The sequence below is a fragment of the Melanotaenia boesemani genome, chromosome 5 (assembly GCF_017639745.1).
Source record: "Melanotaenia boesemani isolate fMelBoe1 chromosome 5, fMelBoe1.pri, whole genome shotgun sequence".
Taxonomy (NCBI): Eukaryota; Metazoa; Chordata; class Actinopteri; order Atheriniformes; family Melanotaeniidae; genus Melanotaenia; species Melanotaenia boesemani.
Genome location: NC_055686.1, coordinates 703040 through 729934, shown reverse-complemented (window position 1 = coordinate 729934; position 26895 = coordinate 703040). Strand labels below are relative to the sequence as shown.

The 26895-nt window shown below is 42.0% G+C and overlaps 2 protein-coding genes and 1 long non-coding RNA gene across 4 annotated transcripts in view; 1 reads left to right on the top strand and 2 right to left on the bottom strand.

Annotated features, from left to right (window-relative positions):
- Positions 1-7414: 7414 nt before the first annotated feature.
- On the top strand, positions 7415-8771 carry LOC121639457. Its single transcript, XR_006010167.1, has 2 exons — positions 7415-7747; positions 8359-8771. It is a non-coding gene; the product is annotated as an uncharacterized LOC121639457 (long non-coding RNA).
- A 456-nt stretch (positions 8772-9227) lies between these two features.
- On the bottom strand, positions 9228-25717 carry LOC121639453 (H-2 class II histocompatibility antigen, E-S beta chain-like). 2 transcript variants are annotated; one of them, XM_041984681.1, is made up of 6 exons: positions 25573-25717; positions 24673-24945; positions 11368-11581; positions 10884-10951; positions 10620-10733; positions 9228-9600 (listed from the first exon to the last, which is right to left on the bottom strand). In XM_041984681.1, the coding sequence occupies exons 1-6, from the start codon at positions 25625-25627 to the stop codon at positions 9575-9577; spliced, it is 750 nt and encodes a 249-aa protein (XP_041840615.1). In that variant the 5' UTR covers positions 25628-25717; the 3' UTR covers positions 9228-9574. The 2 variants fall into 2 exon arrangements, with proteins under 2 accessions (XP_041840615.1, XP_041840616.1); XM_041984682.1 differs by lacking the exon at positions 9228-9600 and adding an exon at positions 10203-10511 and having other exon boundaries at positions 10599-10733.
- Positions 9228-26895, bottom strand: part of LOC121639456 (beta-2-microglobulin-like) — a 192340-nt gene continuing 174672 nt past the window's right edge. Inside the window, exon 6 of the transcript XR_006010164.1 lies at positions 9228-9544. The gene's annotated coding sequence lies outside the window, so the exon portion shown is untranslated. The remainder of the gene's footprint in view (positions 9545-26895) is intronic.

The following is a 26895-nucleotide window of genomic DNA, read 5'->3' as shown; positions in this document are numbered from 1 at the left end:
AAGAGCCTTGTAGGGACTCTGCTTTCTACTGTGCTGTATAGTTTCACTCACCACAAACGGTATATGTGCTTTTGACCATTTCTCACATTTTCATGTACCCTTTATTGAGCATTGGTCATGTGAGTTTTCATCGTCATCACACTATTGTACGCCCAGCTTGCTTTCAAGTGAGAGATTATCACGTTTCTGTTTCCACAAAGGCCAAAAGGAAAGCATAATCAAGTATTTCAAATGTGAGATAATTACATTCCTTTTGACCTGGGAACAGAAAAGCAAAATCAATTTAATGTTCCTCACTTCCTAATATGGTGCAACAAGATTCACAGTCCTCAATGTTTTTAGTAAAAAAAAAAAAAAAAAAAAACACCTTACTAACAGGGTGGAATGGAACATAACAGAGTGGAACAGAATATAACAGGGTGGAAAATATTTGTTCCCAATTCCAAATTCTGATGATTTTCCTCATTGTCCTGCATTTTGCCATCTGAAATGACAGGTATTACAAGGATTGGTGATAGGTAGCTGTAATTTTTTCTATTTCTCTTTCCAGTCTTTGTTTATTCCTTTTTGTCTGACTTTGACCTAACTGTCTTTGCCTATAACAGAAAGAAATCAAAAGACATAATTAACATGCAGTTGTATTCGTTTTAAGGGTATTGGGTGATTCGTGTGGAGAAGGTATCGCTGCCCTAGCCTTTTCCCTGGTTTGCGCCTCTCTCTTTCTTACTTCCACTTTTTCCTCTGGGCACGCTTTCCTCGCTCAGTGAGGTCTGCAATTCTTTTTTTTTTCTGTCTTTCCTGTACATATATATAGTGTTAAAAGACACACAAATATCTATATTTATATTATCTATTATTGGTAAGCTAACTTGCCAATATCGCATAATAATGAAAGCCAACGAGCCTTCTAACAGTCCGGTTACTTATGGATCCGCTATGTTGCAAAGAATTCCTATAAAGACAGCCTTTAAACATAAGTCTGTGTAAGTACTTTCAAAAATATTTTATTTTAACACAGCAAATTTCACACAGCAAATAACACACAGAAAACCAAAGATGTAGGCCTACAGTAGCCTATACAGTAAGTCCCTTTAACGGCAAAAGCCTGGGCGCTGCGTTTCGGGATCTGTCTTGCGGGGAGATCTCAGTCTTTCGTTTATCCTGTTTCTCACTTTCTGCCACTGATCCGGAGACAAGTTGGGGAAGCGCTGAGAAACATGCTGGTGGATTCGCTGTTTTAGACTTTCGGGCAGAGGTTGTTTTCCGTTGGAGCCGCTCCAGTTGACGGTCTTTCCCCAGTCCTTGTAAAGTCTAAAAGGTGTGAGCGCCATAAACACACCGGCAGCGTAGCTTTCGGGTCGAGGGTGGCCTCCACGGTGGCAGAGTCTGAAAAACTCCTCCTCACGTTCGGCGGGGAGAGCTCTGACCTCAAAATCCGTCGTAGTATGTGGGAAAGGTTCTTGAGGTGGGAGGGGGTCCTCTTCTCTTACACCAAAATCCAGACAACGTCTAGCAATAGGACTAGCTTGTGGTGCGGACTGTGGTGCGGGCCTCTCCAGACATTCTAAGCGGGACTCAATATTCTTTATTGACGCTTCCAGCTGGTCGAGTCTCTCCACAATGTTATTTGTTTCTGTGATACAATTCCCGTGGCAACTGTCCCTCGCAGACTCCATTGCTGCGACCCGGCTTTTTAGGGCCCGGACCTCTGCTTCAAAAAATGGCTTAATAGAACCAGCATGGCTTCCTCCAGCAGAATGTACTATGTTAGCCTGTATAAGAAAAAAATAAAGAGAGAACATTAAAATAAATTCACCCTTTCTCCACACAGGTCATTGTTATTGTTTTAGGGGTTAATTCAATAACTTACCGCTTTTTTTTTCACAAGCCTCACATTTCCTCTCACCACCGGAGTTTTAGATTTCCGTGATGATGGTGACGGCTGCTTTGTCTGGAGGGTAGAATTAGATTAATTTGGTATGTTCACCAAACAAGGTAGGCCTAGTTAATTCTGATTAAATGTTTAAAGAAAGACAAATAGGGTATTATAGCTTACCACACGTTTTGGCCTCTTGGCAGCTGAATCAATCTGCCAGCTTCCATCTTTGTTGCAAAGTCGATGATCAAAGATGATGATTTTATCCGCTATTTGTTGTCTACCTGCACAATTGTTCTTTGGTGTAGTGAAACCTCATTGGTTGTTTACACCTGGGGAATGCATCCACCAATCAGATGCATGCATTTACGACACATCATTTACATACCTGAGCACAAAACGCTCCCCTTCCCACACTATCACACTCGGAGTCGGAGCCTAATTGCATCTAAGATGACGCGCATTAAAAAAGAAAGTTCTCAGCAAGTACGTCAGATGCGAGCAACAGGGAAATCAACGAGGGAAATTCAGAAAAATTTTGCTGACCGGGGCATCAAAGTTTCACAAAGAGCTATAAGAAAGCATTTCAAAGAGCCGCAACCTCGCCGTTCACATCCAAGGAAAATGCACGGGTAAGTTTTTCATCCATGTAAAACAAGCTAAAACTGATATTGATAGGCTAAATTTACTTGTATTCTGCAAGTCAAGTCTAATGATTTTGGATTGGTCTCTTTTCCTTCTTCTCACAGAGCCATTCTGGTTGCCATTGATGAAATGACAAAGTCAAACGATGAGATGACCGCCATTGCAGTGCAGCAGAAAATCCTGTCAGATTTCGGTGTTCGAGTTGGTTTGACAAGCATACGCTCGGCTCGCAGAAAAATGGTGAAAGAACGCAAGAAAGGAGCAAGGCTGCAACAGGCAATTACGTGGAACACCTCTGGAGAGACCTGGCATAATGTTCTTTTTACAGATGAAACAACAGTTGCGTTGGAACACTACGCCAGACAGAGTTTCCACAGGAAGGATCATGTCATTGCCAAACCTCAGCCTAAACATCCATTGAAGCTGCATGTGTGGGGAATGATCTCCCGGTATGGTGCGGGCCCAATGATCATATTCGAGGGAATAATGGATCGAAAATTTCTTGAAGAGAGCATAATTAAAGAACATGCTGCACCATACATTAGAAAATATTTTGGGTCTGACCATCGCTTTTTCCAGGACAATGACCCAAAACACACCGCTGCTCGAGCGTACATTGAGTCCGAGGGGATCAACTGGGTTAAAACTCCACCAGAGTCACCGGACTTAAATCCCATTGAGCTTGTTTGGCACTCCATGAAAGATTTTATTCGAAAGGAGGCTAAACCAGGAACCAAACAGGAGCTCATCGACGCCATCCACATGTTTTGGAACACAAGAGTCACCGTGTACTTTTGCAACAGACTTATCTCAGGACTGTCAAAGGTTTTGAGGTTTATTATTGATAATGAAGGGGGTCACAGTGGTAAATAATGGTTCTGCTGATGTTTATTTGTTATCATGAAACAATAACAAAACGAAAAATTGAAAAAATTAAAATAGCCTGAGTGAGAAGCTGTAGGCCTAATCCGTTGTCAGATGGAGAAAAAACGCTTCAATGGCCAGATGATCAGCAATGAATAAAGATATTTCTACAGTGATCCAGATTTTTTGTTTTTTTGTTTTACATTTTAGATTTTGTAAGAGATGGGTGTGTTTTAACAACAGCAGTTTTATCCGTGACTTTAATCGATAATTATTATCATTATCCAGTGTATAAAAATGTTGGTGTAAAAACGCCAAAGATAGATAAGCATGATGCTGAACTTCGTGGTCTTAGCTCCTGGTTTGGTGTGTCTTGTTCTGTTTATTATCATTCTGAAAGGTATACCAAGTTGTGGGCTGCATATATGCAGCCCACAACTTGAACAAAGGCTAAATTCCTCAACATTCGCACTTGCTCCATAAAATTACCATCTCCAAGGCTCCTCCACCACCACTTTGACTATGGATTGATAAGTAAATGAGCCGCAGTTTTGTAATTGTTGCATTGTCAAAACAGTTCTGTTAGTGTTGTCACACAAAATTCAGTAGACTAGTTGGTTCCTATGCAGTGAATTTACATGTTATTACAAAAATACACAATAATAAAATAGGCAAGTGGCAAGATTAGAATAATGTTATAAGTTCTGCGCAAAGACTCCTTTTTCATTTTCCAAAACAAAACTGACATAAACAATCTTGAAAAAAATGTGCACGTAGGCTATGAGGAAAGAATGAATGCAATGAAGTAGGGACTGGTTGAATAAACACGGTTTAACTGGACGCCTAAGCGAGCGCGTTGCAGGATGGCTCCAGATTTTATTGTCAAATGGTTCCAGGTCAACCAAGTCCGAACTGCTTAGAGCAGAGTCCTGCACGGTTCTGTTTTGCTACGCATACCTGCTCTAACCCGTTAGAATGACTCCCGAACCCGACTCGTCACCAATGTATTTATTCCATTTAAATCCGAACCAGACTGATGTTTAACCCGCGACCCGAGCCATTAACGCATCATTGCCATGCTGCACCGCTTCTTTTCCATTATTATAGCCTATTGTTGTTTTATCATTGTGTTAATCTAAAACACATAGATAGCCTATGAATGTTTATTTTAAGCTTGCTCAACATTTTTAAAACAGCTTTATATTCCTCTGACTGAACCATTTCAGAGTGAAGACTAAACCAGACCAGTGTGTTTTATTTTGCCACTGAGAGGGTATTTATAATAGGCTACTCGGAGATTGCTGTGCTTTAACAAAATGTAATCCACCTTTCCTGGCAGCAGCTGTGTTCTCCGTTCCTGGACTACAAATCCGGCGGCAGAAAACTCTGCTGCGCAAATACCAGCGTAAAATAAACTTTCATATATTTTCTCTGTGTTGTTGTAGTATATTCAGATGATAAAACAACAATATAATAAAAAAGAAGACTTGGAAGGAGGAACAGCGGTGCAGTAGGCTATGGCACACGTTAACGTTAAAAAGCACACTGCTTGTTGTAAATACTTGGTTTATGCTTTAAGAGGTAAATATTTTGGTTAACATGTTGAAGAAATATCGTTGTTTCTTTTTTCATCTCTTGCTATGCTATTGAATTTGGCAACATTAACATGGAAATTCACTGCATTAGGACCGACTAGCCTACTGAATTTCTGGTAGCATGACAACACAAACTTGACCACTCTTACCCAATGTGCAACAATCACAAATCTGGGTCACTGCTTCAGCTGCCTTATTGCGGCTCATTTACGTATCAATCCACAGTCAAAGTGGTGGTGGAGGAGCCTAAGAGATGGTAATTTTCTGGAGCAAGTGCGAATGTTGAAGAAGGCGCATGTTCAAGTTGGGGGCTGAGTACCTTTTGGAATGGTAATCAGAGGTAATCAGAGCGTACAATAGGTTAGCCAGACAGTTTTACGTAGTTCCATATGTGCCATTTGTACAAGTCTTTTGGGTAAAATTACTATGCGGACTGCCAAATGGCATCGTGGTTGATTGCCGCCATTCATTATACTTCTGGCCCGTGACTTACGTGACTTAATAAATTTATTTTACTTCTCCAATTGAAATTATGGAAATTATGTGTTGCCTACATATTTGACCATCTGTGATACCCTGATTGACCTATTCGTTCATCATAGGCTACAGCAGAAATTTTCTTTACTCGGTTTCTTTACGCATTAAATGCAATACTTAGGGGCAGTTGTTGTTTTAAACCAGCAAAGCGACTAAAACCGACGTGTAAACGTTGTTTCTGAGCAGCATGAGCTGTTTTACAACATCCGCAGAAAGGAAACGTCTGTTTCTAAACAATAAAGTGCCGCTGAGATGAGCCGCACTGCTGTCTGTCTGATTTGGATCTCCTTGCAGCTGACAGCGGCGTCGTAGTTTATGAAAAAGGTTTATTACACTCCAGCAGTATTTTTCATCACCTGAAATTGTTCATTTTTAAATGGAGATTTACAATGAATAAATTGTGATCCAGTATTTGAAATGTTTTATTAACCTACTAGCATTCATTTCTGAATAAAACAATTGGCAGCGCACAAGCATGTTACAATTTCACATTCCACGTCAAACGATGATTATGTATTAAGTTTTATGCATTTTTATGAATTGTGACTGGCCATCAGAGGTGCTTTGAGTGGCGCCTCTGCCGGTCAGTGTAAATTCAGATAAAATCTGACAGACTACGGGCGATAAGAAGTCTGTGAGCGAAGCGCCATCTTCTGGGTCTACCCTATATTACAAGGAATGGGTGGAGTTTGATTAAAACATCGACACTCCCAGGAGAAGGAGGGGGGCCTCTCCGGCGGCTGGATGTCGGAAGGCAGCTGGCTGGAACTGGAATGGAACTGGGCTGGAAGCCGGCAGGTATTTGGCTGGCTTTCAGCTTGGATGGGAACTTTTAAACCGCTACTACTGTATATCCTCACCTTGCCCCAAACGCTCTGACTCGTTCACCTTAAATTCTTGTGATTTATTCCCTGACTGTTCTCTTTCTACAGAGTGAGACTTAGGAGTTGTTGTGTTTAAACATTACGGCCTTTTCCTGACCCCTTTTATCACCCCCATCCGTTAAACGCGGTATCTTCTCTCCACAGATGAAAGGATTTAGGATGGCTTTGCCCTGGTGGGGGGTTGGGGAACTAGCATGGACTGTGGAAGATTTATCAATCTCTTTGGAAAATTTAACCTCTTTATGTGTGATTAATATGTTGCATTTTAATCAAAGGGGTGGATTGTAATGGAAAATTTATTCATATACCCTTATAGTTTGTAGGTTACACTTTGTATGTCTGTGTATTTAGATAAGAACTCCTTCTCACACCTTCCCCCCTTTTTCATCCCCTCAACAGATGTTTACAGTTTAGTGAGCTTCCTCCTTTTGCACCCTTCCCCCTTTCTTTTGACACCTTAACATTTGTTGACTGCTATGTAGAGAAAATTACAACAATGACCTCCTACTGTGATGTTATCAGCTCATGCCTGGTATATTAACCAAGCTCACTTGTATCTCCCCAGACTCACGCAGACAAACTCCTTTGACTGTGGGACTCTCATTGCTGATCAGCTCTTAATAAATAATACTTTGTTCGATTCTCACTTAGTGTGTGATCTTTGATAACTAAAAATTCCACAACAGAACCAAGAAATTTCCACTGGTTCATGAAGTTAATCAGAAAGAAGGTTCCTCTCTGACAGGAAGATGATGGTGCCTCTAACCTGGATAAAACCTCGTTCCAGAGCTTTGCTTCAACTTCAGTTACGTCCCGATGCTGATGATCTGTTGTTGTTTTTATCTCAAGGTCGACGGCGTAGTTTTCATTTTGACATGAAGGGACATGAAACAGGTCCACAGAGCAACTAGTCACCAAGTGTTTCATTACACTTATGGCAGACGTTTATTAGCACAATCATATGGAAAATGTGAATAAGCATAAGTTTATAATGTAAAATATTCTGTAACCCCTGTAAAAAATACAGTTGGTCTTGTGAAACAGTTTGTTTTATCTGAATTGCTGAAGAGTATTGTTCAGTTATTTAATGTGGTCACAAGAGGGCGCTTTATGTGTGCTTAATGACGGAGATCCTGTTATATGTGCATTGCATGATGGGAAGCAGATGGGCTAACGTTCTCATAACGAAGCTACCACGAAGTGTTACTGAACAAGACTTGTGAACGTTTATGAAAGGATTTGGTTTTATTTTCCCAGAGAGAAGGAGTGTTTTGTTTTCAGTTTTAAAGAAGTGCGAACGCGACTGTAACCGGAGCAGATATATTTTCGTTTTACCGAGGACTCCGGTGAGTTCTTTTACATGTTACGGTGCTAAAATGGCTAACAGCTAATGCTAACGTGAATTTTCAGTTGATTATTAATATGGGATGTTCATTCTTTCTTATGTATAAAAAAAAAAAACCAATCGGAGTTGACTTTAAAAATATTGGAGAAGCTGTAATGAGTCAATATGTTGAGTTGAGTTAAAACAGAATATTTATTTTATATGGATGTTCGTTTTTTTTGATGCCATGTTGGATACTGTGAGTGAGAAGAACTCAATATGCTTAGGCAACATGTGTGCGTACGCAGGTTCTTACCTGATCCCTTTTCATAATTTAAACGGTCTGTTTAGATTTAAATTTCTTTGAAAGGATGAAAATATATTTTGTGAATTTAAATTAGAAACATGTTTGGAAAAGAATATAAGGATTTATCAGTGTAATACAATTCATATAGTACTGTTAAGAAAAACACATTAATGGGAAATTGAGGAATTAATATCTCATGAGATAAATGCTTATTTTGTGGGCAGTATTATTAGTTACATTGAACAAAAAGAGAAGAATAGAATTAATTCTGTACAGAGAGAGAGAGAAATTTATGACTGTTAGTGACATTATGTTCTGCTATGCAGATTGGTTTTTCTTTTCCCTTGGTTCACGCCGAGTGCTGGATCTACGAAAAGCCAACAGCAGTCAGTTAGCCGGAGATTCCATTCGAGACGTGGTGGAATCGGGAGGATGCCTAATTCTTCATACTCTTCATGGAGGACCACATCCGGAGGAGAAACCCCTGAACAGCGCGCAGTACTCATTTACACACACACTACCCGGGTAGCATACACATACACTGAATAGACTTGGACTGACTTGGATTTGGACTGGACTTTGAATTGGACACATTGAACTTTGAACTTTTGATATCTGAACAGCTACAAGCTGTCAAGGACAATTTCTTTCATTTTGTTGTTGCATTATTGGGCTACATGGGAGTTCTGAAATCTGAATGAGTCCATTGTGAGAATAAATCCCTGTGTTGTTTATCATATATAATTTCCCTGGCTCCTTGAGTCGAACCGGTATACATTGTTCATTGTAAATAGATTGTGTGAGCCACAGAAGGTCACATATAGGAACCAACATAAGGAAGTTTACAGTTGACAATTATACAACACAAGTATACGTGTTATATCTCACACACGTTACAATTCTATTCAGTGACATTCAGAGATGGAACTGTGGATAAAATGAGGATAAAACCTGGATATAACACCTGTACAGTCCACCTGGAAAACAGCAGCAGGTGTTCCAGCTGCTGTTAACCTGAAGGTTCTTCATCCTCTCTGACATCATCATCACTCTGATCTTCATCTTATTGATCTACACGTAGCTGATATTGATCCGGTTTACTGTGTGATGTCTCCGCTCTGATCCAGACCTCATTCAGGTCTGACCTGGTCTGTAAACGATGGTGTTAACGAGACCCAGAGACCAGACTGAAGCAGACAGGAGAGTTTCTGTTTATTAAAAACTGAAAACAGTTGAAGCTGATCATCATCAATAGATCTGATTACATGTTATAGAACACACTGATTTACACAGAGAAGCACACACCACAGTCCAGATCACACCTGATCCAGGACTGTCAGAGGACTGAGACCTGATGGAGGACCACTGTGAGGGTCCTGGACCAGGTTCAGACCTGTTAGTCCAGTTCTGGATCAGGTTTACATCAGTCCGGTCCAACCAGGATCATCTTATGCTGAGGAGGAGGAGGCAGGTTAAAGCAGCAGCTGGTTCTACATCTGACAGGACCAGAACCAGGACCAGGTCCAGAACCAGGATCTGGTCTCAGTTTGTAGGGACCAGAATACGACCTGAGAAAAGAGAAGAGACAAGATTAACAAAAACTGAACTGGTTCAGACTCTCTTGAACTGGTTCAGACTCTTCTGAACTGGTTTAGACTAAACTGGTCTGATGAATTTAAATTGAGGCTGAACATAGAAAACTGGTCCAAACTGGTCTGGAGAGACTCTGAAACTGGACTGAAGTGGTTTAACCGGTTCTGACCATCTGCGTTAACATCTTCTAGACTGGTTCTTTTACTGGTTGAAGTCAGTCGTTGTTGGTCTCCACCAAGTCTCCATCTCTAGATAAAACGTGCTTTTACTGTGAAAGGGAACTAACTTCCTTTCCAGGAAGCCCCGCCCACCAACCTCCCCCAGCTTCAGGATGAGCCCCCTGTACTTCCTTCATCCTGCCTCCCAGACCTCTGATGGGATCCCACCTTCAGGAGGTGAGACCAAAACGGGAAATTATACATACATATATATATATATATATATATATATATATATATATATATATATATATATACATATATATATAACGGTTTATTATCCAATTTTAGGTTTTGGATTAGGAATAAAAAAAAAAACTAAATATGTATGTTTTTTTGTTTTGTTTTTGTCTTTTTTGTTTTGTTTAAAAAAATTAAAATTAAAAACAGACTTCCTGAAAGTTAATGGACCAGAAGCAGCCGGTCTCTCTGTTCTGCAGCAGGAATCCAGAATCAGGAATCTCCTCAGAAAGAGGAAAGTTTCCCTCCAAGGAAGTTACTTGTTAGCCTCGCTGCTAACCTCGCTAACCCAGAGAGAAGGGACCAGGTTTGACCAGGTTTAACTGGTTTTAAAATGGTCTGAACAGTTTTTTACAGTGGTTTAAGCTGGTCTGAACTGGTTTAAAACTAGTACAAACTGGATTCAAACTAGTTTAATCTGATCTGAACTGGTTTAAATGGTGTTAAACTGGTCTAAACTAGTCTGGTTTTAAACTGGTCTAAACTGGACTGAACTGGTTTTAAATTGATCAGAACTGGTTTTAAACTGGTCTAACCTCGGGCCTTCCTCCTGTAGTAGATGAATCCAGCCAGAGATAAGATCAGACCCAGGATCAGTCCTGAGGCTCCGATGGCGATCTTGTTTTTCTCTGACTCAGGCATGGACGGGTCTGAGGACACACAGGTGAGACACACAGGTGAGACACACAGGTGAGACAGGTGTAGATCATACAGGTCTAGATTTAGACAGGTGTAGAACCAGACAGGTATAGATCAGACAGGTGTAGATCAGACAGGTGTAGAACCAGACAGGTATTTACCCCAGTCCTTTATCAGAGGCTCCTTCAGGCTGGCGTGTTCCACCTTACAGGAGATCTTCTCTCCAGACCTGCACCAACACAAACCAACGTCACTGACATGAAACTGCACCATGAAGTCCAGAAACTCTGGTACAACCAGGGTAGAATCCAGGTAGAACTCAGGTAGAAACCAGGTAGAATCCAGATAGAACCCTGGTAGATCCTGTTACGATAGCTTTTAGATTCCATTCTTGGAATCTTGCTTAGGGACTTTGAGTGGTTCTCCTTCACTGCCAGTCTGGATACTTGAACCAGATCAAGTTAGTTTTTCTGCATCTGTTGCCATGGTGATACAGCACAGAAGGAATGGACCACTTCATGGTGCTGAAAACCATGATGAACCTGATATATCGTCAAGATCCTGATCCAGCTCTAGACCTGGATCTAGACATGGACAAACCTGGGTGTGTACTCCAGGTGGGACTGGACCAGGACTTGGACTCACCTGGGAGTGTACTCCAGGTGGGACTGGATCTGGTAGTACCAATCACCGTCCTCCATCTCATCGGTGGAAGTGACATCAGACCTGACTTCCTGTCCGTCTCTGAGCCAGCTGACTCTGATGGTTTTAGGGTAGAAGTCGTAGACGCTGCAGACCAACATGGCGGGATGGCGACCAGCAGGGGGCGTGGTGGAGTACAGTTCTACAGTGGGTTCAGCTGGAAGACACGGGTGCAGCAGCATCAGAACCAGCGATAAAAGACAAGATAATCCTTTATTTGTCCCACAGTGGGGAAGTTTCGGTGCTACAGCAGCAAAGGTGATGGTGTAAAACTAGTGGATTAACAGCATTACAGAGAAAAGAACAAAAACTATCAAAAAAGTAAATATAAAAGATCTATAGAGAAGTCTATAAAAGCATATTTACAGAATGAGCATACGATATTGATATTACACGTTTCCAACATGTTCTCCTTGAGGACCCCACAGGGGGTCCCAGACCCCAGGTTGGGAACCACTGCTCTACACAACACAGTGGAGAAACAACAGTGTTCAGCCAGAGGCTTCTTCAGGTCTGATGTAGACAGAAAGATGATGGAGATCATTCCTGCCGTCACCTTCCAGAACATCATCAGTTACTGATGTTACCATGAAAGTACCAGAACATTCCAGGTTCCTCTGGGATCGATCTGGAATTGGTCAGTACGGACCAGGGTTCCTCCGGCAGATCATTGATCCGACTCTGGATATGAACTCAGATATAAACCAGTCTGGATTAAACAGAACCTGGAGGAGAGGGTTTCACTCTATGCTGATGATGCAGATCATGAAATAACTCTTTAATTAACATGTAGAATAACTAGAAAGCACCTGACAGCAGAGAATCATCAGATTCATTAAACTTTATTTATACTGTTGTTAACTTTCTTCTCTATTAAACATTTATTTCTTCCTTCCTTTCTTTTTTACAGGAAAAGCCCAGCAGGGACGGCTATGGATGACTAACATCCAGCTGAAGTTAACATGAAGCTGGACAAGGACGATGGTCTCACTTAGAGAGGTGTATTAAAAAAACTAAAAGTCACAGTTTCTGACAGTTGACTAACAGTTGACTAACAGTTGACTAACAGTTGACTAACAGTTGACTAACAGTTGACTAACAGTTGACTAACAGTTGACTAACCCTAACCCTGTTCTGTGTGTCTACATCTCTTTGCCTGATAAACAACTAATAAACTAATATAATATCTATAATAGATTCTAATATTTTTTTCTTTATGATCAGAATTATTCTGTTTCTGTTTGGATGGAGGACGTAATATTTCTAGGGTTGGGCACGTTAACGCGTTAATCGTGCATTAACGCAACAATTAATTAATGCCCTTAATTTTTTTAATTGCGCGTTAGGTTTTGTTTTTTTCTGGCCGCTGGCTTTGATGACAGAAACATGGCGTCCATGTCTCTCTTCCCTGCTGCAGCGGTGATGATGGAATCAGGAGAGAGCAGGTTTATTAACATGAAGAGACGTTTTCTGTCTGGAACTTAAGAAAGAAGATAAAGAACCAACTTTCTCTTTGTCTAAACCTGCAGATGGTAAAACACTGTGATTTTTGGATGGGAAACTTTTTATTTTATCTATTATTATTAGTTTTTAAATGCATTCCTTTGGGCCAGACAGCAAAGGTAAAACATGTTTTCTGACTTTTACAAACATGCAGCATAAATCGGGTCTTCTTCTGCCTCTGGTTCGGTGGATCTTGGTCGTATTAAGATGAAACTTCCAGCTGTGGAATCTGTGAGATGTGAGCTTTCAGTAGAGGAGACGTTTGTTCGTGTTCATGCCGTGGGGTGGACACGGGGAGACATCATCTGTGTTTACATGTTTTTCAGACTTTGTGTAGCTGGTTTTTTAATTATTGTTGTCTTAACTGTGTTTGTTGGTGATAGAAATGGTTTTACTGAGATTCTGGACTTTCTGTGGATACCACACATGTTTATAGTTACATCTACAGACCTGACGCTACACCCGGAAACCAGATGTTAACCCTTAACTCCCGGTAGCGGAGGCTGCAGGTGCAGAGGTGAAGCTAAACAGTCAAGCTAAGAATGAAAGTTTAGAGAATTTATATCCAGAAATGTGGATAATGAAGCAGTGAAGCTGCATGGATGGAAGTTATTGTGCATATTGTGAATATTTCTCTCTCCTCACCATCTAGAAGCTGTGAGATTCTCATCCTGCTTTCTGTCTGTTCACCTGATGCTGATCTTCATCACATATTGTTCCTTCTGTGTTTAGAAGTGTAACCGGGTACAAAATGTTGTCTTGTGATGTTGAATGGTAATTTAAAAAGTTTGTGGTTAAAAACAGAGAAGAGTTAAAAACATTTATTATAAATTGTTCCTGCTGTCATGTTTACATAATTAAAAAACTGTAAATGTGTTAAATGATTTAAAAGGAGAACTGAAATTCATGGTTTTATTTGTTTTATTTTGAAAGTTCATGGCTATGTATGCTATTTTACTTTGAAAGACTTGGTAACAGGAAGTGCTGAGTGAGTGACACTTTGCTGGTTGTTGATTGGTGAACAGAGAGAGGGAAATAGAGCGGAGACAAAGCAGAAACAAGGAAGAGGATTTTATGACAAGGCCTGTCTGAAAGTTTATCTCCGTTATTTGAAGCCAGTGTTCGACTCTCTTCTCGTCAGTCGTCAGTAGGACACTGAAAATATATGTTTTTAACAGCTGATGCTACTTCCACTCAAAGTTAACACACGGTTGTTTAAGTGTGTTTCTCTCGTCAAGCTGCAGTGTGTGTGTTAGCCGACACTAGTCCAGTGTGGGATGTTAGCCACCAGAAGCTAACTCAGCTTCCATCAGGCTTCATTCAACGTTTCAGAAGTGGACATGTGGGAAATTAAGCAGCTGTCAGCGACCTGATAAGGACCGAGTTTGGAGACTACAGATGGGATTTATGGCTCTTTGAAGGGAGCCGGATCTTAAGGAGCCGTTCCATTCAAAAGACTGGCTCGTTTTTACAATATCTTACAATATTTCATAATATATAAGAATGACAAACAATCAAACTATGTACCTGTATAAAATCTACTATACAAGATTAAATAATTATAGAAAAAATATAGATTAAAAAGGATAAACCTGAACAGTCAGTGTAAATTCTAGTAAATGTTTTAAATAGAACTCACTGTATTTGTTTCCTAACAAAACTTTCTGTCCATAGATGCTTCACATGAATGAAGCGTGTTGGACATCAGTCTTCTATGATGTCACAAATGTTATTTTATTTTAATTTTAGTCAACTGTACTACTTCTTATTTACTTATTTATTCATTTATTTATTCATTAAGTCATTTTTAGCTGTTAGTTGGGGGTGCTGAATACACGTGTGTGTGTGTGACTGTGTGAAAGATTTCATTGAGTGTTTTAATTCTTATGTAATTCTACTTTGATGTATGTAAAGGATTGTTTTATTTATTGTTTTAATATACATTAACAAATATATACATAAATGTTTTTAATCATATAAAGAACTTTGTGTTGCCTATGGCATGAAAAGCACTTTATAAATAAAGTTTCATTTGATTTTATGAAGTAGTGTAGAAAATTTGTATATAAAATGAATGGCTCACAGCTGTGAATCGGTTCCTATCGTTCATTTAAAAGAGTCGTTAAAAAGAATCGAGTCGTTCATGAACGTCATCTCTATTGGAGATTAAAGTCTGCACGGAGCAAGGTACTCTTGGGACCAGCATCCATCATTTCCAGCTTCTTCTCTGGTACCGGTTGTAAAAGACAGTTTGGGAGGAACTCATTTTATTTTGTTTCTTCTAACCAGCCATAAAGTTTTGGGCTGCATCGCTCCTGAGCTTCAGGCCTACACCTTTTAATTTATTTTTCTCTTCTCATATATGGGCAGTGGTGGGCCGTCAGGGCCAGCAAGGCCTTCTCTGCTGGCCTAAGCATACACAGGAAATTAATAAATAAATAAATTAATAATAAATAAATAATTAATTAATTAATGAATGCATTAATTATTTAATTATTTAATTAATAATATACATATATACAAATTTTATCTCTTGTCTGTTTTCATATTATATCCATATACGTGGTTGAGCTGCTTCCAGTGTTGTGTATATTACAGTAGAGGTTTTTATCCAATCATATTTAAGCTAGCTTGTGTTGTCAGGCTCTACTAAATCTGCCTAAGGCCTTCAGAATCAACAGAGCAGGCTCCCGTGTGCTGTAATTGGACGGACACAGTAAGTTGCAATAGCCAATCAGATCTCGAGTCGGCAACACCAAGGCCAGCTAGAAGGTCTCACGTTGAATTGGACATGAACGTGTCCTGTGATTGGATGAGCACTTGCGAGAACTTAAAAGGCGGCAGTTTACAAAATTTCAGAACTAAACCCAGAGATCTGATTGCTAACAGCTAAAAGCTATAGCTATATCTTTTAATCCACGATGGCTGAAGGAGGAGAAGAGATAGATCTGGTTGCAGATATACTTGCAACGCCATTTTCAAGACGGACCTTTCAGGAAAAGCTGGATCTTGTGAGAAGAGGTCGCCCAACCCCCGAGCTAGCTAGTCTGTCCCTGCAGGGAAAAGGGTTTGTGCGCCATTTCCAGACAGGCAACTATGAACGGTACCCATGGCTCACAGCGTCTGAAAAACGCTGTAAACTGTACTGCTGGGAAAGTCTGTTGCTTGCAACTGACCGATTTGGTGTTTGGAGCTACTCTGGATTTGCCAACCTAAGCTGTTTCACCAAGGCAGCAACGAGACACCAAAGCACGGCTGGGCACCGACAGGCTACGGTGGATCTACGAGTAAATCGAAGCTCAGCGAACAGGCACGGAGGGAAACGGAGCTCCACAATGAAAGAGTAAAGAAAAATAGGGAGATATCAAAAAGACTGATGGACCGCTGGCCTGACTCTGGCCTCTGTTCAAGTGAGGTGGCATCTGCATGATCACTCTGCATGGTCACTCCTTCCTGAACGTCTCCACACAGTCTTTGCGTCGCCATGTGGCCGACTTCTCCAACACATCCACACAGGTTTCTCTGCGCGTGTTCTTGAATACAGCAGTTTCACTTATATCTATTATCATATTTTGTTTCTTTTTTTAATTATTTCTGTTCTTATTATTATTATTACTCTTACTCTTATTATTATTATTGTTACTATTACCAACTAGTTGTGTAATGACCTACTGGCTAGGATGATCTTAGCTATATATGTTGTAAGTAGTATGGATTACATGGTCTTCTGTATGATGTTTCAAGTCCCCACCCGCACTCCCCACACCCTTTCTGTCCCTCTCTCTCCCCTCCCTCTTCTCTCTACTTTCTTTTCTCTCTCTCTCTCTCTGTCCCCTCCGGTCGAGTCCAGCATTAAGAGTCTGATTTAATAAAGTTTTTCATGTCATCAAGAGGGACTTTATACATGTAGTATAAATCCCTGCTTGATAGAGTAAAATTGCCCAGCACCAGACAGCAGCCAGACAATCATTCTGTTTGCAACGATGCTGGACAAGACAGGTTAAAAAAAAAAAAAAAAAAAGACTGATGGATTGAGTCATGTTTTTAGGTAAACAGGAACTTTCATTTAGGGGACACGATGAAGGCCCGCAGTCCCTAAATAGAGGCAACTATGTGGAGCTTCTTTCGTTTCTGGCTGAACATGACACAGACTTGCACTACCACCTGTCCACTAACAGTATTTACTGGGACATCAGGAAAAATACAAAACGACCTAATTCATGCTGTTGCTGAAGTGATGGCAGAGGAGATGAAAATTGAGCTCAAGAGAGCCCCTTTTGTCGCTGTCATGGTGGACGAAACCACAGACGTGGCTAACATGGCACAGCTCTCTGCGCTATGTGACGGCCACAGGTGTCAAGGAGCGTTTTCTCAAGTTTGTGGATGTGACCAGTGGCAGGCGAGCTGATGACCTTGCCGCTCTTATTTTTCATTTCTTTGAGGAATATGAATGTTCTCTGGACAAAGTTGTGGCACAGTGTTACGATGGCGCAGCGGTAATGGCCTCTGGACTCGATGGGGTGGCGGCTAAAGTAAAGGAGAAGGTACCTATGGCCTTATTCATTCACTGTTATGCACATCGTCTTAATCTAGTTCTGACTCAAGGGGCCTAAAAGCTGAAAGAGTGCAAGGTCTTTTTTGCCAACCTGAACGGCCTCGCTGCATTCTTCTCCAGATCTCCAAAGCGCACTCAACTACTGGATGACTTGTGTAAGCGGCGTCTTCCTCATGTCGCGCCGACGCGGTGGCAATACACATCACGTTTGGTAAATACGATCTATGAGAAGAGAGCTGTGCTAAAGGAGTTGTTTGATCACATTTTGGAACACCATGATGAGTATGATCAGGACACTGTACTTTGTGCAGATGGGTTTATTGCACGTCTGGATGATTTTGAGTTTTGTTTTTTGCTCAACACATTCAACGGAGTATTTGAGTATTTGAGTATTTGAGTATGCTGATGTGCTTTTTGGATACTGCAGAAAAAATCTCTGGATGTACAGTTCTGCATGGCAAGGGTGAAGGAGTTTTGTGACACAGTTGAGCGAGCGAGGGGCAGATTCTGTGACATATACGAAGAAACGGTGCGCATCTCAAGTGCTCCAAGCGTGCGCAGAGGCCAGGGCGCGGCACAAGGCGACCTGCGTGCACACTACCAACAACTCCACGACACCATTCTGGACAACATTCTTTCCCAGATACGGAATCGATTTCAGGACCACGAAATGCTTGTTTCTCTCCCTTCTCGACCCCCAGCACTTTCAGACATACAGGAAAAAATTCCCCCAAACGGCCTTCTCCAGCTTAACACAGAGCCACAGTATACTGTTTGATCTTCCCCGACTTAAAACAGAACTGACTGTAATGTTTGCCATGGCTGATTTTGAAGGGAAAAGTCCCGCTAAACTCCATGATTTTCTTCGGCGCAAGAATCTGACTGAGAGTATGGGGCAACTTTACGCACTGGCCTGTTTGGCTGTGACTATCCCTGTGTCCACTGCTTCTGCTGAGCGGTCATTCTCGGCATTAAAGCGCATTAAAACTTATGCCAGAAATACGACCGGGCAGACACGGCTTTCAGCGTTAGCCTCCATGTCCATAGAAAAGGACTTATTAATGGAACTGAAACGCACAGATAAACTACAACAGAGACATTGAAGTCTTCTTGAGAAAGGAAAGGAGGATGGATTTTATTTTCAAGTAAGCAGGCACTGGAGGAGATCTGCATTGGTGAGTGCAAGCGTTTTATTTTATTTTATCTCTTAAAATTGTTTTTTATTTTGGAGTTTTGACAATATCCGTGATCTTAGTTTCCCGCTCTTAATTGTGAATGTGTGCTTGTTGGTTGAAAACATAGACTATCATCACCAAGGGCCCTGGACACAAATTTGCCATGAGCCTCTGCCTATTTCCATACGTGCATGTAGATTGAGTAGCACCATGGACAGCGCTGTGTGCCTTGTAAACACTGCGGACATCACACACACTGTAAACACTGCGGACATCACACACACTGTAAACACTGCGGACATCACACACACTGTAAACACTGCGCACATCACACACACTGTAAACACTGCGGACATCACACACACTGTAAACACTGCGCACATCACACACACTGTAAACACTGCGGACATCACACACACTGTAAACACTGCGCACATCACACACACTGTAAACACTGCGGACATCACACACACTGTAAACACTGCGCGCATCACACACACTGTAAACACTGCGCACATCACACACACTGTAAACACTGCGCACATCACACACACTGTAAACACTGCGCACATCACACACACTGTAAACACTGCGGACATCACACACACTGTAAACACTGCGCGCATCACACACACTGTAAACACTGCGCACATCACACACACTGTAAACACTGCGCGCATCACACACACTGTAAACACTGCGCACATCACACACACTGTAAACACTGCGCGCATCACACACACTGTAAACACTGCGCACATCACACACACTGTAAACACTGCGGACATCACACACACTGTAAACACTGCGCACATCACACACACTGTAAACACTGCGGACATCACACACACTGTAAACACTGCGCACATCACACACACTGTAAACACTGCGGACATCACACACACTGTAAACACTGCGGACATCACACACACTGTAAACACTGCGGACATCACACACACTGTAAACACTGCGCGCATCACACACACTGTAAACACTGCGCACATCACACACACTGTAAACACTGCGCGCATCACACACACTGTAAACACGGCGCGCATCACACACACTGTAAACACTGCGCACATCACACACACTGTAAACACTGCGCACATCACACACACTGTAAACACTGCGGACATCACACACACTGTAAACACTGCGGACATCACACACACTGTAAACACTGCGGACATCACACACACTGTAAACACTGCGCACATCACACACACTGTAACACTGCGGACATCACACACACTGTAAACACTGCGCACATCACACACACTGTAAACACTGCGGACATCACACACACTGTAAACACTGCGGACATCACACACACTGTAAACACTGCGGACATCACACACACTGTAAACACTGCGCGCATCACACACACTGTAAACACTGCGCACATCACACACACTGTAAACACTGCGCACATCACACACACTGTAAACACTGCGCACATCACACACACTGTAAACACTGCGGACATCACACACACTGTAAACACTGCGCGCATCACACACACTGTAAACACTGCGCACATCACACACACTGTAAACACTGCGCACATCACACACACTGTAAACACTGCGCGCATCACACACACTGTAAACACTGCGCACATCACACACACTGTAAACACTGCGGACATCACACACACTGTAAACACTGCGCACATCACACACACTGTAAACACTGCGGACATCACACACACTGTAAACACTGCGCACATCACACACACTGTAAACACTGCGGACATCACACACACTGTAAACACTGCGGACATCACACACACTGTAAACACTGCGGACATCACACACACTGTAAACACTGCGCGCATCACACACACTGTAAACACTGCGCACATCACACACACTGTAAACACTGCGCACATCACACACACTGTAAACACGGCGCGCATCACACACACTGTAAACACTGCGCACATCACACACACTGTAAACACTGCGCACATCACACACACTGTAAACACTGCGGACATCACACACACTGTAAACACTGCGGACATCACACACACTGTAAACACTGCGCACATCACACACACTGTAAACACTGCGGACATCACACACACTGTAAACACTGCGCACATCACAAACACTGTAAACACTGCGGACATCACACACACTGTAAACACTGCGGACATCACACACACTGTAAACACTGCGGACATCACACACACTGTAAACACTGCGCGCATCACACACACTGTAAACACTGCGCACATCACACACACTGTAAACACTGCGCACATCACACACACTGTAAACACTGCGCACATCACACACACTGTAAACACTGCGGACATCACACACACTGTAAACACTGCGGACATCACACACACTGTAAACACTGCGCGCATCACACACACTGTAAACACTGCGCACATCACACACACTGTAAACACTGCGCACATCACACACACTGTAAACACTGCGGACATCACACACACTGTAAACACTGCGGACATCACACACACTGTAAACACTGCGCGCATCACACACACTGTAAACACTGCGCGCATCACACACACTGTAAACACTGCGCGCATCACACACACTGTAAACACTGCGCGCATCACACACACTGTAAACACTGCGGACATCACACACACTGTAAACACTGCGGACATCACACACACTGTAAACACTGCGGACATCACACACACTGTAAACACTGCGCGCATCACACACACTGTAAACACTGCGGCGCATCACACACACTGTAAAACACTGGCGCACATCACAAACACTGTAAACACTGCGGACATCACACACACTGTAAACACTGCGGACATCACCACACTGTAAACACTGCGGACATCACACACACTGTAAACACTGCGCGCATCACACACACTGTAAACACTGCGCACATCACACACACTGTAAACACTGCGCACATCACACACACTGTAAACACTGCGCACATCACACACACTGTAAACACTGCGGACATCACACACACTGTAAACACTGCGGACATCACACACACTGTAAACACTGCGCGCATCACACACACTGTAAACACTGCGCGCATCACACACACTGTAAACACTGCGCACATCACACACACTGTAAACACTGCGGACATCACACACACTGTAAACACTGCGGACATCACACACACTGTAAACACTGCGCGCATCACACACACTGTAAACACTGCGCGCATCACACACACTGTAAACACTGCGTGCATCACACACACTGTAAACACTGCGGACATCACACACACTGTAAACACTGCGGACATCACACACACTGTAAACACTGCGGACATCACACACACTGTAAACACTGCGCGCATCACACACACTGTAAACACTGCGGACATCACACACACTGTAAACACTGCGCGCATCACACACACTGTAAACACTGCGCACATCACACACACTGTAAACACTGCGCGCATCACACACACTGTAAACACTGCGCACATCACACACACTGTAAACACTGCGCACATCACACACACTGTAAATATCAGACGTCTCTGGTGCAGCTGAGCTTGAAATTAGCATCCCGCTGATCGACTGAGCAGTTAAGTGTAGTACTACTGCCACCGCTGTTATGAATAGGCTTAAAAAGTCTGCTTCCGTATGTATTCTCGAGCCATGGTGTCATATTGATCTTATTATGAGGTGCATAAATGTAGGCTGGACTAAGTGACACGACATTGAACGCCTAGGTGTGATATGCACGGCCCGCCACTGTATATGGGTATATGTACCGGCTTTAGTTGAGTGTGTTTGGTGAGTCGGCCCACTTGATATACTTAGTTTGTAGTCCATTTCAAACTGAAAGTGACAGACTGGTCAGTTTATTTTGCATTTAATTAATTGTTTGAAATACAAGTTAGAGTTCTCTAAGTTCATATCTGTGTGTTTATTTATTTTAGGTAAATAAAAGGTATACAGGTACAGAGACTAACTGCTCAGGTATTTATTAAACCCAGTGTACATACGTGTAAAAGAACAAAGAGTAAACAGCTGCCAGTGTTAACTGTGTAATGGTAAAAGTGTTTGGTTATTCTGGGATAAGCTGAAGGGTTAGTCTGAACATACTAAAAGAGACTAGAAACAGCGTTTTACTACTTTATAGTACACATCCAGTTCATGTATTTAAAGAGCTCAGGGCCTCTACTAGAATAAGGTTACTGGTGGGCTACAGAAGAAGCAGCTTTAAATTCATCCTGCTGACTTTTTACCTTTTAGTTAGTAAATCCTGAACATTTCATCCTTCTTTCTCATAAATATTTCATTTTATAAACCAGGACTTCAGACTGCAACCAAAAAATGTGAGACAGTAGAGTGAATTTTTCATCTTCTCTATAACGGCGACGATACATTAGCCGGTGTTTTTCTTGTAGGAGTTATAATTTATTTAGTCTCTAACAAACTTCTGCTCCTCTTCAGACCAGTAGTTCAGTAAAAACAAATTAGCTGCTGGTTTGTCTCAAACTAACTTTAATACGAGGAGACGAACACCAACGAAGAAGACGACAGCCAATAGCAGCTGTTCTTACTGAGGAGTGGGAACAGCGGCTGGAGGAGCATCAGTCCCTGAAGCTGTTTATTACCAGGAACTACATGGACCAGTCGTACCAGGTCCTGTGGGGGACGATGGGACAAAGTTAATGTTCTGCTTCGACTACGGAGGGATTTCATTTGATGAGTTCTGTGTTTACATGTTTTGTACTCGTACTACCAGTAAGATAGTTTTTTTAACGTTATATCAACAGTAAACATTGTAATTTGTGAATTTATTGTTAAAGTATTTATCATTAATACAATGAAAGTGAGAGGAAATGTGAATATTTGCTATACAAGGTGATTTCAGTGTGCACCTCTAAATTTTCTGTTTGCACTCCTAAACGTTTAAGTTATGAACTGTTGTGCTCCTGGTAAAAAACAAAGTTAGTCTGGAGTCCTGTAAATATATATGAAGAAATATTTTAACTGTTTAAAGAGAAAACTGCTGCTAAACCTCTTTATGGGTTTAGTACAGGGGTCTGCAGCCTTTCCAATCCAAAGAGACATTTTTCCCTCAGCCAGCTAAATAAAACTCCTTTAGAGACGCAGATGTTACCAGACTTTTCAAAAAGGAAACTTAATATATATTTTAATGAAGAACCACCATAGGATGTTTGTTATTTTTGAAGAACCACATTTTTATTTCCAGTTTTAAAATAAAGAAAAACATAAAACCTTTATAAAAAAAAAGAGGATAAACAGACTTTCTGCTAATGTAGATATATTTGTGGAAAATGATGTGAAAGAAAAAAAAGTTCCTGGTTTCCAACCTAATTACAAGAAAGATTTAAAAAATATTTTAGCCACATATTTAGAGACATTGTGGAAGGTCCAGAGCCGCAGGTTGAACACCCCTGATGTTAGTAAACCAGAATTTACTGTATTTTCTTTATATAGCTGTAGGCCTTCTTTTAAAGAAAAGAGATATTTTATGTGTAACAATGTGATTAATCGTGATTAAAAATTTTAATTGTTGCCCAGCACTAAATATTTATTAGTTTATCTTTTAAAAAGTGATAATAAATCAATCTGAAGTGATTGATTAAAGGAAGGATGTTCATGAAGGTGACTGGCAGGTTTTATTCAACTTTATTTCTTTCATCAAGACAAACATGAAATGAAATAAGTTATTAATAAATAATTATAGTTGTAGAAACAGAAAACATGAGATCAATAAACTGATCATCTGAGATAAAAACTGGTTTATCATTGATCATCAGCAGCAGCTGTTATTGATCAGTGTGGTATGAATGAGCTGCAGTTCCAGGGTCTGACCAGCAGGTGGAGACAGAGACCTGGTTCTGGTTCAGTTTTCTGATCAGCATGTTATTGATTACTGTGATTGATTCTGGGATCTGAGCTAATAAACTGGAGGATTATAGATCAGAGCAACAGCTGATCTGAAGCTCAGACTTGATCCAGTCTGACCTTCATCATGAGGATGAGGATGGTACACTCACCTGATTTAGACAGAAAACCCTGGTAGTCAATACCAATGTTGTGTTGGCAGTACGTGTCTTTCTGAGCGTTCATAGCAGCCAGATTTCCTTTATCTTGGTTCCAGCTTTCAGCATTCTTCACTCCGTACTCCGTGTATCCGACATACTTCCCCAAACTGCTGCTGAACCTGGTGAACTCCAGTTTGTGGTAGTAATAAGACCTGATGTACTCGATGTCCTTCAGCTCCGTAGAGTTAAACACACACCGATCCACTGTATACATCTCAAATCCATCTGAAACACACACATTATTGATTATTCATGCTGTGTATTCATCAGAAGATTGATCGGTGTAGTGATTTTTCTGTCATTCAATGTATTGATCAGTGATTATAAAATTAAAATTATTGATCAGTATTTCTGCTGCTTCTATATTGATGATGATGAACTTATAAAGAATCTTCAGCACATTGATCAGAGTATTGATCAGTTTTCCTCCAGCTGCTGTACAGAGGAATGGAACGGTGTGTGTATTGATCAGGTTTCCTCCAGCTGCTGTACAGAGGAATGGAACGGTGTGTGTATTGATCAGGTTTCCTCCAGCTGCTGTACAGAGGAATGGAACGGTGTGTGTATTGATCAGGTTTCCTCCAGCTGCTGTACAGAGGAATGGAACGGTGTGTGTATTGATCAGGTTTCCTCCAGCTGCTGTACAGAGGAATGGAACGGTGTGTGTATTGATCAGGTTTCCTCCAGCTGCTGTACAGAGGAATGGAACGGTGTGTGTATTGATCAGGTTTCCTCCAGCTGCTGTACAGAGGAATGGAACGGTGTGTGTATTGATCAGGTTTCCTCCAGCTGCTGTACAGAGGAATGGAACGGTGTGTGTATTGATCAGTGATCAGTGAGTATTGATCCTACCTGCTGAGTAGATGGTGATGAAGAGGAGGGTGAGGCAGAGGAAGGATGAAGCCATCTCTCTGAGTCCAGCAGACAAACTGATCCAGTCTGACTGAGAGCTGCAGGAAAACCCGGAGGAGGGTCACGTGACCGCAGCATCAGCTGTTACCGGGTAGAAGAACCTGGCTGGAGGCTGGAACCGTGGACCAGGACTAGAGTCCCGTTTACAGACGGTTCTGGTTCTGGTAGAGATGCATTCAGGTTCTACACAGAACATGAAGACAGGTAATCAGTCAGGTGACCAGAATAAAGATTTCTAAACCTCCATAAACACACGGATTAGAAGCAGAATGAAGGCTGAGCTTTATACAGCACTTTTCAGGACTCTGATCAACATTCAGGTCCATGTGGGTCCAGGTTCTGGTATCTGGGAGGGTGTTAGCAGGATTATAGGGTCCAGGTTCTGGTATCTGGGAGGGTGTTAGCAGGATTATAGGGTCCAGGTTCTGGTATCTGGGAGGGTGTTAGCAGGATTCTAGGGTTCAGGTTCTGGTATCTGGGAGGGTGTTAGCAGGATTCAAGGGTTCAGGTTCTGGTATCTGGGAGGGTGTTAGCAGGATTATAGGGTTCAGGTTCTGGTATCTGGGAGGGTGTTAGCAGGATTATAGGGTCCAGGTTCTGGTATCTGGGAGGGTGTTAGCAGGATTATAGGGTCAGGTTCTGGTATCTGGGAGGGTGTTAGCAGGATTATAGGGTCCAGGTTCTGGTATCTGGGAGGGTGTTAGCAGGATTATAGGGTTCAGGTTCTGGTATCTGGGAGGGTGTTAGCAGGATTATAGGGTCCAGGTTCTGGTATCTGGGAGGGTGTTAGCAGGATTATAGGGTCCAGGTTCTGGTATCTGGGAGGGTGTTAGCAGGATTATAGGGTCCAGGTTCTGGTATCTGGGAGGGTGTTAGCAGGATTCTAGGGTCCAGGTTCTGGTATCTGGGAGGGTGTTAGCAGGATTATAGGGTTCAGGTTCTGGTATCTGGGAGGGTGTTAGCAGGATTATAGGGTCCAGGTTCTGGTATCTGGGAGGGTGTTAGCAGGATTATAGGGTCCAGGTTCTGGTATCTGGGAGGGTGTTAGCAGGATTATAGGGTCCAGGTTCTGGTATCTGGGAGGGTGTTAGCAGGATTATAGGGTCCAGGTTCTGGTATCTGGGAGGGTGTTAGCAGGATTATAGGGTCCAGGTTCTGGTATCTGGGAGGGTGTTAGCAGGATTATAGGGTCCAGGTTCTGGTATCTGGGAGGGTGTTAGCAGGATTATAGGGTTCAGGTTCTGGTATCTGGGAGGGTGTTAG